This window comes from Thunnus thynnus, chromosome 15 (assembly GCF_963924715.1).
Source record: "Thunnus thynnus chromosome 15, fThuThy2.1, whole genome shotgun sequence".
Classification (NCBI taxonomy): domain Eukaryota; kingdom Metazoa; phylum Chordata; class Actinopteri; order Scombriformes; family Scombridae; genus Thunnus; species Thunnus thynnus.
Window position 1 is genome coordinate 10,157,912 of NC_089531.1, and position 15,365 is coordinate 10,173,276.

Sequence of the window (15,365 nt, forward strand, 5' to 3'; positions counted from 1 at the left end):
TTTACCAATAACGTATTAAATGTAATATTTATTTTAAGTCAAATTTGAAGAAATGTGTTATTTTCTCTTTACTCTTCAGGCTGACATGATGTAAATTTAGAGAAAGTTGTGAAAAAAAAGATTGAAATGGACATTTTGTTCTTATTGGTGGTTTCCTGCCTTGTTATTATCACCGGTGAGCCATTTCTTTTCATTCACTATTGCACCCCTGCTCCTATAGTGCACTCACAAACCGTGAAAACTTTTTCAGCTACCCCCTCCTGTCACCTCCCGCCCTCTTTTTTCCCCCTTCTTACCCCCCCACCCCTCCACCCCTCCCTCACCAAACACCCGTCTCTTCTCTTTCTGACTCATCCATACAAACTCCTGCATCGTCTCTCAAACTAACTCACTCATCTCTGTACCCTCAGCCCGTCTCCTCTCCATCCGCCGCGTCACATTAACCCCCTCAGCTGCAAGCTCTGACAGCCAGGCCGAGCGCCACCGGCGGCACCATCATGCTCTGGAAATCCCGAACCAAGACTGGCGGTGCGCAGGTAAAAAAAAAAAAAAAGAAAGAAAAAGAGACACCCCGAAGTTTTCTGTTTTCATTTGCAGCATTTGTGGGGTTTTGGCGTAAAAAAGGAGGCTGCGCATTGTGAGCCTGTTTGTCTGTTTTTTTAAAAAAAGGATCTGAGCTCAGAAAATAATTTTAGTCGATATTTCAACCTGTGAGCGATTCAGTTCCTCTTTGGAAAAGACAGTCTTTGAAGTTTAAAGCTGAAAACTTCAAAGATTTTTTGACCAGAGGGATGTGGATATCCGTGCATAAAAACGACAAAAAGAAGAGAATATCATTTTCACGTTTAAAATGTGATTTTCGAGAAGTTTTTTCTCATGTCTCACTTATGTTAGAACATTTTTTATAGTGTCAATCGGTGCGTAAAACCTAGAATATAATCCAGTGTCAGTCTTTTAAAAAAAAAGGAAACAAAACAAGTAAATGTAAAAGTACAGCGCGTGCACGCATTAAAGACTAATTGAATGAATATATCTCTTTAAGAGAAGTGGACCCTGTCGACCCCTCCCCTCATTCTGCCGGGTGCGCGCAAAACCTATAAGTAGTGCGCTCATGGAGAGGCTGGAGGACTCTGTGTGTGTTGTGCGCGTGTGTGTGTGTTATCTGGCAGCAGCTTTTCATTTGTGCGTAAAAAGAGCTTCCGTGAAACACGCGAGATAAGAAGAAGGGGGAAAAAAAAGTAAATAACACCTTGACTTTAATGGACCGTTAAACCAGCCCTGGATTTACATCTCGGAGCATTTGGTGACATCTTTCAGTGACTGGAAGCCTTCGGGTCCTGTTGAATTTTAAATTTGGGGGTATCCAGAGTGGTCCAGATGTTAATCCACACCTATTCGGCTATGGTGAGTTTGGTAAACCTTCATATTTTTTAAAAAAAAAAGTATTATCGTCCCGTCATCCTTAATGTAAATTAATTTTAAGGAGTTTATTCTCTGTGTTTGACGTTAGCACACGAAACCTGGAAAAAACATGCATCCAATTTGCTTGAAAACAGCTTATTTAGAGTAAATTATCAGTATATATTATAAAGAAAAGATTTGATCAGTGTGCTGCATTTTAAGACGTGTGGCATTAACTGTCAGCTTGTGAAGAATAGCGATACTTGGTGATTTTTTTTTTTTTGCGTACAATTTTTTATTTAATTCTGGTAATTCTAAAATTTTTCTTCTCTTTCCATTAGCATGATGAGTGACAAATGTCCACACTTCCCAGTGTAGCTATTTGACACTGAGTTTACTGTAGTGGCGCCGCGCATCTGTCCGCGGAGATGCTCTTTGTCTGCGCAGTGTCACAGCAAGTGAGACGGACTGACAGTGAAGTGTCCAATTACTGCAAAAGACAAATTGTGACATGAAATAGAGGACGATCATCTTTCTGCAGGAGGGTCATTGAGTTTTATTGCTTTAAATATAAACTTTAGAATAAAATCAGGAGGAAAAAAAACAGACACACATACACAGTTTGGTTGATGCATGACAGATAAATGTGTGCGCTTTGAACCTGGCAGATAATGGACATTGTTCCACAACAGCATTGATCTGACTGACCCAGCTTTAAAAAATCCAATTTTATCAGGATGTGTGTGTGAGCAGAAATGTAGGCTAGTGGACTACATGTTTTTACACACACTAGGGGGGGAATAACACAACACGCTGACTTTCCTGTTACATTAAAGAGGGCAAACTTCTAAATTAAATCACATTTGGCTCTCTGCGCCTTGTGTTCAACCTGCTTCTATTTTCAATTATGGGGGTCAATGTGTGGTTTAGTTGACACGCTGACAAGATTATTCACAGATGTAACCCCCCCACACCACCACCACCACCCCCCCTTCCCGGAGCGACGTGTTGTTGTTGTTGTGCATTACCTGTCCTTTGTGCAGTTTCTTGGTGGCCGTGACCTTTCTGACACTGTTCAGCAGCGATGCCAAAGGCTTCTTCTGCCAGCGCGCATCACTTCAAGCGCTGCTGCTATTTCCACCCCTGATAAAAATGGAAATACATTTATATATATGGGTTATTTTATGTTTTGTGCTACATTACAACTGTTTATATATATATATATATATATATATATTAAGTTTGTGTTTTGTGTCTATCTAATCTTGAATAGCTCCTGTGATTTATGCTTCAGTTTTAATTCATTTCCTGGAGCTCATAACTTCTGGAATCTATCTGACATTTGATGCAATAGTTAGTCCCGTTTTGCACCTTTGGGGAATAGTTTGATAAGGACTTGGAGCTCCTGATATGAAGCAAACTTTCTGATTTTTTTTTCCCCTCACAGGACCGCGCAGACGGACTAAGCGGCTCCTCGCCGAGTGGGCGCCTCTCCCAGCTGTCCTCCCTGAACCAGGCCGCCTATTCCTCGGCTCCCCCGCTCTGCCACACTCCGGCCTCCGACTTCCAGCCTCCGTACTTCCCTCCCCCGTACCCTCAGTCTTCCCTGCCATACTCCCAGAGCCAGGACACGTATTCCCACCTGTCAGACCCTTACCCCTCCATCAACTCCATCCATCAGCATCAGCAAGCGGCATGGCACTCGCAGAGGTCGCGCTCCGAGGAGGGGGGGCTCCTGTCACAGTCTCACCGGGCTCTCAGCCTCGACCCCCGGCGGGAGTATCCAGCTGTCCCTCGGCTGCTCCACGGTCTCGGGGAAGGAGCTGCTGCTCTCGGGGACGGTCCTCTCGGGATGCACCTGGGACATCACGGCCTGGATGATCTTCAGGTGATTTAATTTTTTTGCTTTTCCATCATTTTTGTTGCTTAGATGTTGCTGCGCACTGCGAGACTGTGCGTAAAAGCCACTCGGCACAGGATCAATGCGCAAAACACAATCTATACAATGAAAAAATCTCTTCTTGGCGTCTTTATATTTATTTTTGAAGTTCTTTAAAATAACCCACTAACATGGAGAAAGTGTGCAAAAATACCTCTAAAGCTTAAGAAATACGTGCAAGTTGGCAAAAAGGCCTTTAGGCAATTTATCCTCCATTTCCTTCTTTCCTCCAGAAGACAATTTATGAAGAAATAGCTTTCATTAATAAAAATGGGTTTTAAGTAAAAACGTAATTAACAATTACTGCATTTTATTAATCATTTCATTAATTTTAGAATATCTTAGGCTACTTGTTATTTTTTTTTAAAAGACTCCAGCAGGTTTTTAGCCCATTTAAACAAAAATTTCCCCCCAAAAAAATCATATAACAAATGTGTCTGATATCTGATTATTCCAGACTGAGAAATAAAACAGCTGCATGTTATATTGCTGGAGTGAGATGTCATTAGATTCTACATTTTTACAAAAAAATGTTTATATTTTTAGCTCATAAATTGGGAATAATAAATTAGAAGAATGACTGTATTTGTCAAGTGAAGCTACATTTTCGGTTGCCTGTTGAATGAATGTTTTTTCTTACATGATGCGTCGTTTTCCTTTTTAAATGTGTTCCGTGTTAATCCAAATATTTACGTTCAAGTTGAGTTTAATGGCTTAAATCCATATTTTTAGATTTAAAAAGTAGCATTGGGATAGATTTTATATTAAAAAAGATAACAGTTTCTGAAATTATGAGAAATTGATACCTAAAATTAGTGTGTTTTTCGGTGATATTCCCCCCACTTCATTATCCATCTCTACATTCATGCAGTATATTATCCGATGCATCGCACAGAGACAAAGTGATTCTTCTCATATATACTGCAGCCTTTTGCCTGCTGCAGGTTTTTTTTTTTTTTTTTTTTAAGGAGAAGAATAGTTTCTATGGTTTATTGAGCAGTCAGCTTCCCTGCAGCAGGTGCAGCTGCAGACGCTGTTTGTTGCCTCCTCGTAGAAAAAAACACACCGAGACCAATTGATCTGCACGGTCATTAATAGAAAAGAAACGTTTGAGAGCAGCGCCAGGCGAGGAGTCAACGCGGGCATGTTACTGTTAAACGCTCCCACTTGACAAGGACCTTTTATTTGATTAATGGATTATATCCTTCACGTTTGAACCCTCTTATAAATTCACCACAAAGGAGACATCCGAGAGTCGCCATGCAAGACAATTTTACCCTCAGTGAATGAAAAGATCAAATAAAAAAAAAAAAGCAGTGGCTTTAATTTACTCTTTTGTGTCTGTTTTTGATTATCATGACATCATATTTTCTTTTTCACATTTCTATTGTACTAAACAGACCTAAAGTGGGAGAAATATCAGTATTTTTTGATGATCACATATTGGAAACATATCATTTTTATGCTAAAATAGAAAATATATATACATTAACATCTCTAGTTGTTTTAAATAGTGTTAATTTTCATTCATTATTTAGCTATTTTATTTAGTTTTTAGAATTTAAGTACATTTTTGCACAGAATAATTAAAAAGTGTCCAAAAAATGGTCATGAATCAAAGATTTTCACCTCATGAAGCTCATAAAAATCTATATTTATAAGATTCTGCAGATTTAAAACACACACTTTTCTTTCCATATATATGCTTTTTTTTGCCATTTTTAAAATCACACAATAGAAATCTGAATTAACTGTTGCAAACATTCTCAAAACTGCTCATATTTTACCCTCTGCTCTCCGTTTTCACACACAAAGCACCGAATCGAGTTCGACTTGAGCAACAGATTTTTATTATTTGCTCGGGTGTGGATGGTGTTTCGTATTTGTGCTGTGAGGAAAAAGAACTAAATGTTGGACCTTCCATCTTGCTTTGGCCTGAGAGCTGCTGCTGCTAGTGTGTGTGTGTGCATGTGTGTGTGCATGTGTGTGCATGTGTGTGTGTGTGTGCATGTGTGTTGTCTATGAGGCCGGTGGATAAATGATAGTGACTGTCTGTCTGTCTGACACAGGGAATGGAGGAAGGATCAGCCTTGGGCATCCTCGACCACTCTGTCATTAAAAAAGGTAAGAGGTGGGAGAGCTTTCTGTGTGTGTGAGTGTGTGTGTGTGTGTGTGTGTGTGTGTGTGTGTGTGTGTGTGTGAGAGAGAGAGAGAGAGAGAGAGAAGAGAAAGATTGAGTGTGTATGTGTGCATTTTTGTCAAAGTGTGCACCTACAGTATATAATTGTGCTATACATGCTGAAGGGGGTTTTGTGTTTAGGGGGCACTCCAACACCAGTCTCTCTCTCTCTCTCTCTCTCTCTCTCTCTCTAACACACACACACACACACACACACACTCACTCTCTCTCTCTCACACACACATACACACTGTTTTGCTATTTCATTTGAAGTCAAGAAGTCCTCTAATACTCAGCTGCAGACTTCACCCCAAAGGCACTCATTCTTAATGAACTGTTCATGGTCATATGAGAGAGAGAGAGAGAGGGAGAGAGAGAGAGGGAGGGAGAGAGAGAGAGAGAGAGGGAGCGAGAGAGAGAGAGAGAGGGAGCGAGAGAGAGAGGGATTAGAGTGAGGAGGAGAGGAGAGAAGTGGGGCAAGGAAAAAAAAAAGGGAGGGGAACATGATAAAAGAGGAGTTGTGGGGAAATTTGCAGAGTATGATCACTCTAATATTACCGACTGAGTGGCAGGATTTTACTGTGTTTTTTCTTTTCATAAGACACAAGGGCACGATTAGAAAATTCAAGTTTGTAAGCTGGTGGAGTGTGATACTGTGAAAAACCCCTCGTAGATCGGTCTGTTTCGGGTGTGTGTGGTGATGCAAAATAACAAAAAATTTTAAAAAAAGAAGAAGTGAAGGTTTGCCCCAAAACAAGCTAAAGACGACACCTGCTGTGTTATAAAATGACTGACGGCATATAATGAAAAACACAATAAAACTTTAATGTAGTGGATCCTTAATATTTTAGAGAATGGGCCTTTAAATGAGGAACTTCAGTAGATGATTATTAATAGTTTTCCTCAAAAAAAAATTCTCATTCTGAGAAAATTGTGGATTTTTTTCTTTGTTGATTGATTAAATGTTTTAGGTTATATTACAGTCATCCAGACTCTTCACTGGCCTCTCCGTGCTACAAAGTTTTAGAAAAACAAGGATGTAATTCTCCAAATCAAGTCCCTGAGGAAGAGGAAGAGGAGGAGGAGGAGGAGGAGGCTCATACTGTACATTTCTAGCTTGATTCAAAGTGCTCGAATGTTGCTGCTGCGAACCAGCAGTCATTTGCTGAAGCGACAGTGATTCCACTTGTTTGCCAAACGCTTAGATTTGATCAATTACCACAGTGAGACTCTCCCCGGCACGCGCTTATAGCAGATAGCAGAGCAAACCTAAAGCCCTCATGAATAAGAAAAAAAAAATCCAGCAGGGAGAACAGAAACGAGACAGAATATAGGAAAAAAAAAAGACAAGGATGGGGGGAGAAAGATAAAGAGTGGAAGGCACAAGAAAGAGTCAAGCAAGAGAGTGAAAGATGATAAGAGAAGGAGGGGCAGATAGATGACAAAGGAGAAAGAGAGAGAGAGAGAGAGAGAGCTTTAGAGGTCTCTCTGCGGCCTCGACGGCTGGGCTGGGATGATCAGCTGGTTGTGAATGAGGGGTTTTTAAGAGATTTCGTCAGTTTGGGGAATCTTTGCTGCACAGCAGGGCGCCACGGAGAGGCCACCCGCCACACACAGAGTACCAGAGGAGGGCCGGCATGCCGCTGTACAGTTGTACGGATAATATTTTGAATAAACGACGAGGAAAATTGCAGAGGCATCAGGAAGGGAGAGACTGTAGACACATAAATTCATAGATTGCCATAATTGCGACCTTTCTTGGCTTTGTGCTTTACCGTAAAGGGCTGGTTCTCCCCACAAATTATAAAACAGCATATTTTCAGAACATCCTGGTGGCTCAGGGTTAAAGGACAGGTTCACAATGAGTTTCTTCTTGCTGTAATCATTCCTCCTCTTCATACTGACCATTAAAAGATCCCTTTCAAAGCGCTTACATGATAAGATGGGGGACAAAATCCACAGTACTTGTTTCATGCAAAAATATACTCCAAAGTGTATCTGATGCTTATATGAGGCTTCAGAAACAAGAAGAAGGAATTTGGCACTAAAAAGACTGTAATGTTGAAACATGTCCGCTTGATTTGACTCATTTGGACGCTGAAGCTCCATATTAGCTTCAGATAAACGTTTAAATACATTTTTGCACAGAAGGAGGGATGTGGAGTTTGTCCCCCATCACTTACGTTGTCAGTGCATTATGAAGGGATCTTCTGATGGTCAGTATGATCAGGAGGAATGATGACAGCAAGAAAAAAACATGTGTCAACGTTCATACGGACACCTGACTGTTGTTTTAAGATGGACTTGTAAAATCATGAACCCATCTAAGCATGAATGGAGTCCGGCCATTGGTGCATCCTGTCATCTCTCTACTGTCTACTTAAAAAAAAGTCTTTCAATGCCTTTAAACATACTAAACAATGTTTCTCTCTCCTACATAGTTTCACTTTCTTAACTCTTTTGGTATGTAGTCATGCAGATACTTGAATTTGTCCAGGTTTTGAGATATATGCTGCCACCTTAATACAATGGAAGTAAATAGAATTTCATTTTGTGGTGTTCACAGCACTGAAAAATGACCTTTTTCCAAACACAGGCTCCTCATAACTCTTCCACAGACTTCTCTGTCAACAGTTTCCATAGAAACTATTTGTTGGGGTAGAAAGTAGTTTTCCAATGAAAACCGTCCACAGTGAAGTCTGTGGGTTAACCAGCATGTTGTTTCTTTGAATATGGATTTTTAATTCTAATTTCTCAATGCTTTGAGCGTCACAAACAAAATGATATTTAAGTGCATAGTGTTTTGGGTGCAGCAGAAATCTCAAAACCTGTGCATATAAAACAAAAAGCATCTGCATGGGTACGTTCCACTGGTGGTAAGTGAGTGTTTAATGGTAAAGCTGAGTCCTAACATCCTAAAAGCACCTTAAACGAGTCTTATCTCATCTTACTATCCTTCTTGTGAGAGATTTTGATCCTTATAAGAAATACATTCACACAAAAAGAGGTTGATTCCATTCAGTCGTCTCAATTCAGAGGATTTCTGCCCACACAACTGTATGGTTTGTGGATTTAAGGATTAAGTGATAATCTCATAAAAGATGATGTAACAAAGACTGAAAAAGACAAGCCAAATAGACCCTGGTCTCTATGCCAACATAAATTATCATCAGGATTTGATTGGCAGTTTAAAAATCCTCATCAACTTTTAAAACAGGGGGGGCTTCAACAGGTAAAAGGTTCAAGTACTCTCAGATTTTAAAACGCCAAAGCAAGGCTGCGACGGAAAGGAAAAAACTGCAGAGTCTCAGAGTCTGGAAAGTTTTTACGGCAGTGCAGAAAAGTGAGTGTGAATTGAGCTCCTGAAGGTGTGAACTAGAGCTATTTGAGAATGCGCAGTTAAAATGTAACCACCTGCAGTTTAAACAACAGAACCAACAAGCAGCGCTTCAAAATTAGAGCTGTCGACGCAGGGGAGAACATAACACTGAATAGATTAATCAGGAGAGGAGGAGGAGGAGCACGCTGTCATTCACACAACACAGTTGTCACTGCAGAAGACATATGTTTAGAGTGATCATCTTTATTTATCCTTTACCTCTTTATTTTTCCTGCACGTCCTGTTTTTGTTGCTCTTAAACTTTTCATAGCTTTCACACTTTTCTATCCTAAAAGTATGTATGTAAATAACTTTCTTCTTCTCTTCTTCCTCCTCTTTCTATCACCCTTTCCTCTCCATCATTTCTGCACAGTCCCTATCCCATCTAAGCTCAACGGTTCGTCCATGTCGGCCTTGTCCATCGGCAAGGAGGGTCTCGGTATGGGAGCCGTGTCCAACCCGGCTGAGGTTTTCTGTTCGGTCCCGGGTCGTCTCTCGCTGCTCAGCTCCACCTCCAAGTACAAGGTCACGGTCGGGGAGGTGCAGCGACGCCTCTCCCCGCCTGAGTGCCTCAACGCCTCTCTGCTGGGCGGAGTCCTCCGCAGGTGAGAGAGAGGGAGACGGGGGGAATGTGAGGGTGTGATGTAGGTTCAGAGCTGTTTTCTTGGTGTTTGGGGAGTAGAGGTTGACACTCTGATACAGAAAATACCAACTTTAGGATCCCAAAAGAGATTGGAAATGAAATCTTCATGAGAGGATTGAGACAGTGTGAAAGAAAATAGATTTCTGCCACACATTGTTATGTTTATTTTCTCAAATCTGTGCCCTTTTCTAATGAAATATATAAGAGTTGTACTTCTTTAGGCCTCTAAAACTATTAATGAAACAGTCTGAGAAGGTAAAATCTGTCTTTGGTTGGACTGGTCATAGAAACCTGTGATGAGGGGTCATAAGTAGACTTTGGTCGCCTTAAATAACTTGGATCCAGGTTTACACAGATGTTGGTGTTACACTTTCGTCATTTAGTGGTGTGCCTCTCTTATTACTGTGGAAAACTGTCTGAATATAGATGTCGGGACTTTAAGTTTAACTACCAACATCAACAGTAAGTTTTGATGTTTGGACATGAGAATCAAAGAGTTTATTTAAAGTAACCATTCGGCGCTGGTGTTAAATGAAGAAAAATTAAGAAATCCATCACAAAAGAGGAAAAGACAGCTGTTTATCCATCAGCAGAAGCCTAAATAATCAATATTAATCAATAAAGGAGCACAACTGAGATCATTGACGTTGTCCAATGTCACCAAAGAGGCTATCAAGCTCATTTACAATATATGCTCCTTAGATTTCAAACAGTAACTTCATGTTCCTGCTCTGAATGTTGTTGAAAGTCATCTTGAGAAGTTTAAGGAAGTACATACGTGTCTTAGATGTCAGCAGGTTGGTAGAAAAAGAGAAATGCTCCAGAAAAATTACAACAAATCATCACAAAATAACCGCTGGAATCCTCTGATCATTGTTTGTTGATATTTAAATTACTGTTAAAGTATCTGAGAGTTTAAGAATTAGACTTGCAAGCGAACAGGAAGACAAAGGCTGCCAAACATCCTCCATCTACCATGTCAAAATCTTAATTTTTATTTGTTGCTTTTGTTGCTATTGATGCTTGAAACCACATGACAGAGGTGTAAACTCAGTCCAGATAGGAAATCCATAATTATAAACCATGTTCTCCATAGATCTGGGGCCTTTTCGTCTTTCTTTTTCTTTTTTTTTTTCTCACATAAAGAGCACTTTAATTTAACTATGGGGGCCAGGACTAAGGACTCAAAATGGGTCATGGGACTAAATCACAAGAGAAGCAATGTGGTTTAATGAAGCGCCGCCTCGGGGCAACAGAACAACTTTATGATTTGGTTTGCAGGCTGAAACACTTCAAGAGGACATCATTAAAAAAATCTAAATGGTTGCAAATGTTGTAAACTGCGTCTATACATCTTCCGCAGTGATAACAATACATCACTGTCTTATCTCATCATGTCACACCTTTAAATATTTCTGTATATATATAAATAAATATTGAAATATAAGGGTGAGAAAAGGGAAAGAAACTGTAAGTAAAGGCAAAAATGGAAAATACAAGACACTATCCGTGTTGACAGGAAGCATAGGGAGACTTCAGCTTCACATTCACTTACATAAACACTCACACACACACACACACACACACACACGCACTCACACTCAGCCATAGACATACAGAGATACAGCAGGCACACATACAGAAAAACACATCCACATACACACAACGCACCACAACAAAACTCATAAAGACAAACAGACACAGAGTAGGATACACACACACACACACACACACACACTGACACACACACACACACACACATACACACACACAAGGACCATCTCCTAAAAACTGCTCTCTCTGTCTCCCTGTCCCCCCTCAGGGCGAAGTCAAAGAATGGTGGCCGCTGTCTGAGAGAGCGTCTGGAGAAGATTGGCCTCAACCTGCCCGCCGGGCGACGCAAGGCAGCCAACGTCACTCTGCTAACATCTCTAGTGGAGGGTAGGGAAACACACACACACACACACACACACATACAGTGACCTGCATATATCCTGACAGATAGAGACACATATTTACATAGAAGTATCCTCGCATGAGCAGACAGGAATAAACAGTGGTAGCATGGGTGGCTGCGTACATGCGTGCGTGTGCGCACACAAGTGGAGAGGGTGTCATTTTGAAAAAGCTGAAGTCTGCCTCAAAAAGCCAAAGAGCAGCGAGCTATTTGACTGGTGAAAGTGAGAAAAGTGGTCACAGAGTTTATCTCTTGACCTGACCTGACCTGAGCGGTTCCAGCAGTCAATTGTGCTTCATTTAAAAAGCATTTTCACTGATAATTATTTGATTTGAAATGATTTAAAATCTAAAACCGAAGCGCTGACTTTTGGCTCTTATATATCCACAGAGCCTGCTTTTTTTGTACTGCACCAAATCTGACTTGTATTTCTCACTTTTCCTTCTGTTTCTCCTCCTCCAGGTGAGGCCGTCCATCTGGCGCGGGACTTCGGTTATGTGTGCGAGACAGAGTTTCCAGCCAGAGCCACCGCCGAGTATCTGTGCAGGCAGAGCGAGCCCGACCAGCTCCCCACACGACGTAGCATGCTGCTCGCTACCAAGTGAGTGCTCCATCCATACTAATGCACATTTTAGTCATGTATTAGTCTTTTAAAGGAGTATTTCTTAAGTGAAATCACCAAAGCTCACTGTGTTTGGGGAGAAGTGCTTAAAAAAGCCTCTATGATGAATTCCAAACTTGATTTGTTGTGTAAGTTTATGATAAATGTGCAAATAAATACACTAAACGGGACTAAAAATAGGTAGAGTGCTCCCTCCCTCCACTCAAACATATGTTTTGTTTCTTGTTCCTTCAGTTGGATGTTTGAGCTTCACTGTGCAGAGTGATGAATGTGCAGGTTTTCAGAAGTCTGTTTTCATTTTCATCTGCTTGAAGGAGGAAAGTTTCTCTGCACTCTGAGCTTAAATGTGACTGTAAGGCGTCTACAAACACGATTGCATGATTTGTGACATCACAACTAGTTTGGAGCCAATCGTGGCTCGGTATTCAACTTAAAGTGTGATGTTAAAACTTGAAGTACTCCAGTGCACGAAGTATGAGACATCTCTTAACCAGCAGTTAAACTTTTGAAAAAAAAAAAAAAAAAAAAAAATTGCATATTCATGGTTTTTAGAATTTTTAATGAGGGAGAACGACGAGATGTCGTTTTAAGGATTTTAATGAGATAATTAAACTTTTTTTTTATGTGTAAAAACTATATTAGGCACAAATTATTATTCAAAGTAGAGTATTTTATATACGTCTTAAAACATGTCTGGAGGGGATCTTTAGACTCCATCTGCTGAGGAAGGTCGTGAGATGTGTCTGAAAGCTCCGGAAACACCAAATTAGTGGGCCTTGTGATGAGAATTTTAGGTCAAATCTGTGTGTCTTGTCAAATAATCTGTGTTTTGTGTAGATCCACTGTGTAAAGTGAAATTGATTTCCAAAACTGTCCCATTCACTTTCCCATTCACTTGAATGAGAAAGCGTGTCCAAACTTTTGACTGGTACTGTAAATAATGTAAATACCGTTTTTTTTGGTAACTTAATTGGCCTAAACTCCAGTGGCCTTTATGTTGAGGGTGTGCAAATCTTTGGCACATAATTCAAGTCTCAGTGAAGGCTGGATTTATTCAAAACAAGGGTGTTTTGTGTGCTGGTGATGCATGTTATCTTTCCTGAAGACTAACTTGGATGGAATTTGGCCAACGCTGAGCCTACACTAGTTTGTCGATGCTGACTCATCCCTCTTCCTTTCCAGGGAGATCTGTAAGGAGTTTGTGGACCTGATGTCCCAGGACCGCTCTCCGCTGGGCGGCAGTCGACCCACCCCCTGCCTGGAGCCCGGTGTCCAGGGAAGCCTCACCCACTTCAGCCTGCTCACCCACGGCTTCGGCACTCCCGCCATCTGCGCCGCGCTCTCCGCCTTCCAGAGCTACCTGATGGAGGCGATTAAAATGCTGGATAAAGGAGAGGGGGGAGGGAAGAGCCACCACGACAAGGAGATGAAGCACCGCAAATAGAGGGAGGAAGGACAGATGTGTGGGTGGATGGATGGATGGATGGATGGATGAGCGGCAGAAAGTAAGAAAAAAAGAGGGGGGAAAGACTGACTCGTGGCCCCTCTGTGTCTTTACGTTCGCCCTCAGGACAAAGACTTTTACCTCCCAGAAACCTCTGCGGACCCTCTCGTCAAGGAGGCGGGGTTTATGATGATATCTGTACTGTAATGTGTGTCCACAACCACCTCACTCTAAACGACGCATGGACCTCTCTTCTCAGTAGCTGGTTTGTGTCATGATGGCGTCTCCAAAACATCTCTTCAGGATGAGTTCCTGCATACGGCAGTATGGTTTTATTTATTTCCTCACCCCCCGTTTTTTTTTGTTTTTTTTTAAATTTGGTAAAACATGTCACCTTTATCTGTGTTCCTAGCAGCCCCTGCCTTCATCAGTCACACACAAACGCACTTAAACACACTTAAACACACACACACACGCACACACACACACACACACTTTGGACTGAACTCATCTGGGAAGCATCGTAAGCCATATCCGAGACAACAACCTGCTCTTTGCTCCTCTGGAACTTTTTTGGGAGACTTTTAACTCCACCTGATTGGACGCAGCTTCCATTTGTAGTTCGTTGTAGTGGGTGGTCATGGGAAATTGAGTTCTCTGGGTTAGCAGCGGGGAAAAGGAGGAGTAACAGGCAGCTAAAGGAGATTTGATTTCTTTTTATTTTGAACTACTACGTGTTGGTAACTTAAGAAAAGAACACAAATCATTTTGTACTTTCTGTGTATGTTTATTATTAATGTTATTACTGTTGTTATTATTATTGTATTACGGCATAAATGTAATATATTATTAAAGAATTAAGAACTGATCGGTTAAGTTTCATGAGTGTGTTTTTATGTTTTTATCTGATAAATCAAAACAATAAAAATGTAATGGCACCTTCAGGCACCTTTAACTGCAGCTGTCCACTTCAACTTAGCTTTAAATGCAAAGGTGATAATGGCATTTATTTGCTTTTATTTGCTTTTATTCTTTCCCTCAGTCACAATAATGACATTTTTTATTGAACCCTGTAGGCAAAGTCTATTCTCACTCAAACAGGAAGGTCATAGCTAGGGCTCCGACTAACACTTAATTTCATTATTGATTAACCTGTCAATTATTTTTTCGATTACTCAGTTAATTATTTAGTCTATAAAATGTCAGAAAATAGTGATAAATGTCCGTAGCAATGTCCCACAGCCCAAAGTGATATTCAGTTTTATAAAAGAGAGAAAAGCAGCAAACGTCACATTTAAGGACCTGTCAGACCACCACTTTGGTCGAGACTAAAATATCTCAATGTAGGACAGGCATTCGTGGTCCCCAGAGGATGAATCCTAGTGGTTTTGGTGATATTCTCCTGACTTTTCCTCTGTCACCACCCAGCAGGTCAAAGTTCTCACTTATCCTGTGAAATATCTCAACAATCATGAGTTGGATTGTCACAAAAATTTGCTCAGACCTTCATGGTTTCCTGAGGACATATCTCGATGACGTTGGTGATCTTCTGACTTTTCCTACAGTGTCACCACAAGGTTCACATTTGTGGGTTCCTTCAGGAATTGTAATAACTTTGATGATCCCTTAACTTTAAAAACTTAATTTTACTTTGCTTTATGACCAAAAACAAATTATTGACATTCCCATTAGCCTCAGCTGTATTTTGTGTTTGGTCCTAATGAGCAAACGTTAGCATGCTAACACGTTAAACTAAGACGATGAACACGGTAAACACATAAACAGTTAAATAAACAGTTCT

At 40.8% G+C, this 15,365-nt stretch overlaps 1 protein-coding gene across 2 annotated transcripts; it reads left to right on the forward strand.

The window, feature by feature from the left end:
- Positions 1–329: 329 nt before the first annotated feature.
- Positions 330–13,574, forward strand: tfap2e (transcription factor AP-2 epsilon). 2 transcript variants are annotated; one of them, XM_067612502.1, is made up of 7 exons: positions 330–536; positions 2,849–3,289; positions 5,410–5,464; positions 9,272–9,503; positions 11,364–11,482; positions 11,961–12,099; positions 13,303–13,574. In XM_067612502.1, the coding sequence occupies exons 1-7, from the start codon at positions 498–500 to the stop codon at positions 13,562–13,564; spliced, it is 1,287 nt and encodes a 428-aa protein (XP_067468603.1). In that variant the 5' UTR covers positions 330–497; the 3' UTR covers positions 13,565–13,574. The 2 variants fall into 2 exon arrangements, with proteins under 2 accessions (XP_067468603.1, XP_067468604.1); XM_067612503.1 differs by lacking the exon at positions 330–536 and adding an exon at positions 1,030–1,404.
- Positions 13,575–15,365: the final 1,791 nt, after the last annotated feature.

Excerpts from the sequence above, each read along its gene's own strand:
- tfap2e (XM_067612502.1), top strand. The coding sequence starts at position 498 with ATGCTCTGGAAATCCCGAACCAAGACTGGCGGTGCGCAG. Across the intron at positions 3,290-5,409 it reads ACGGCCTGGATGATCTTCAG|GGAATGGAGGAAGGATCAGC; the intron begins GTGATTTAATTT and ends TGTCTGACACAG. Across the intron at positions 5,465-9,271 it reads CCACTCTGTCATTAAAAAAG|TCCCTATCCCATCTAAGCTC; the intron begins GTAAGAGGTGGG and ends ATTTCTGCACAG.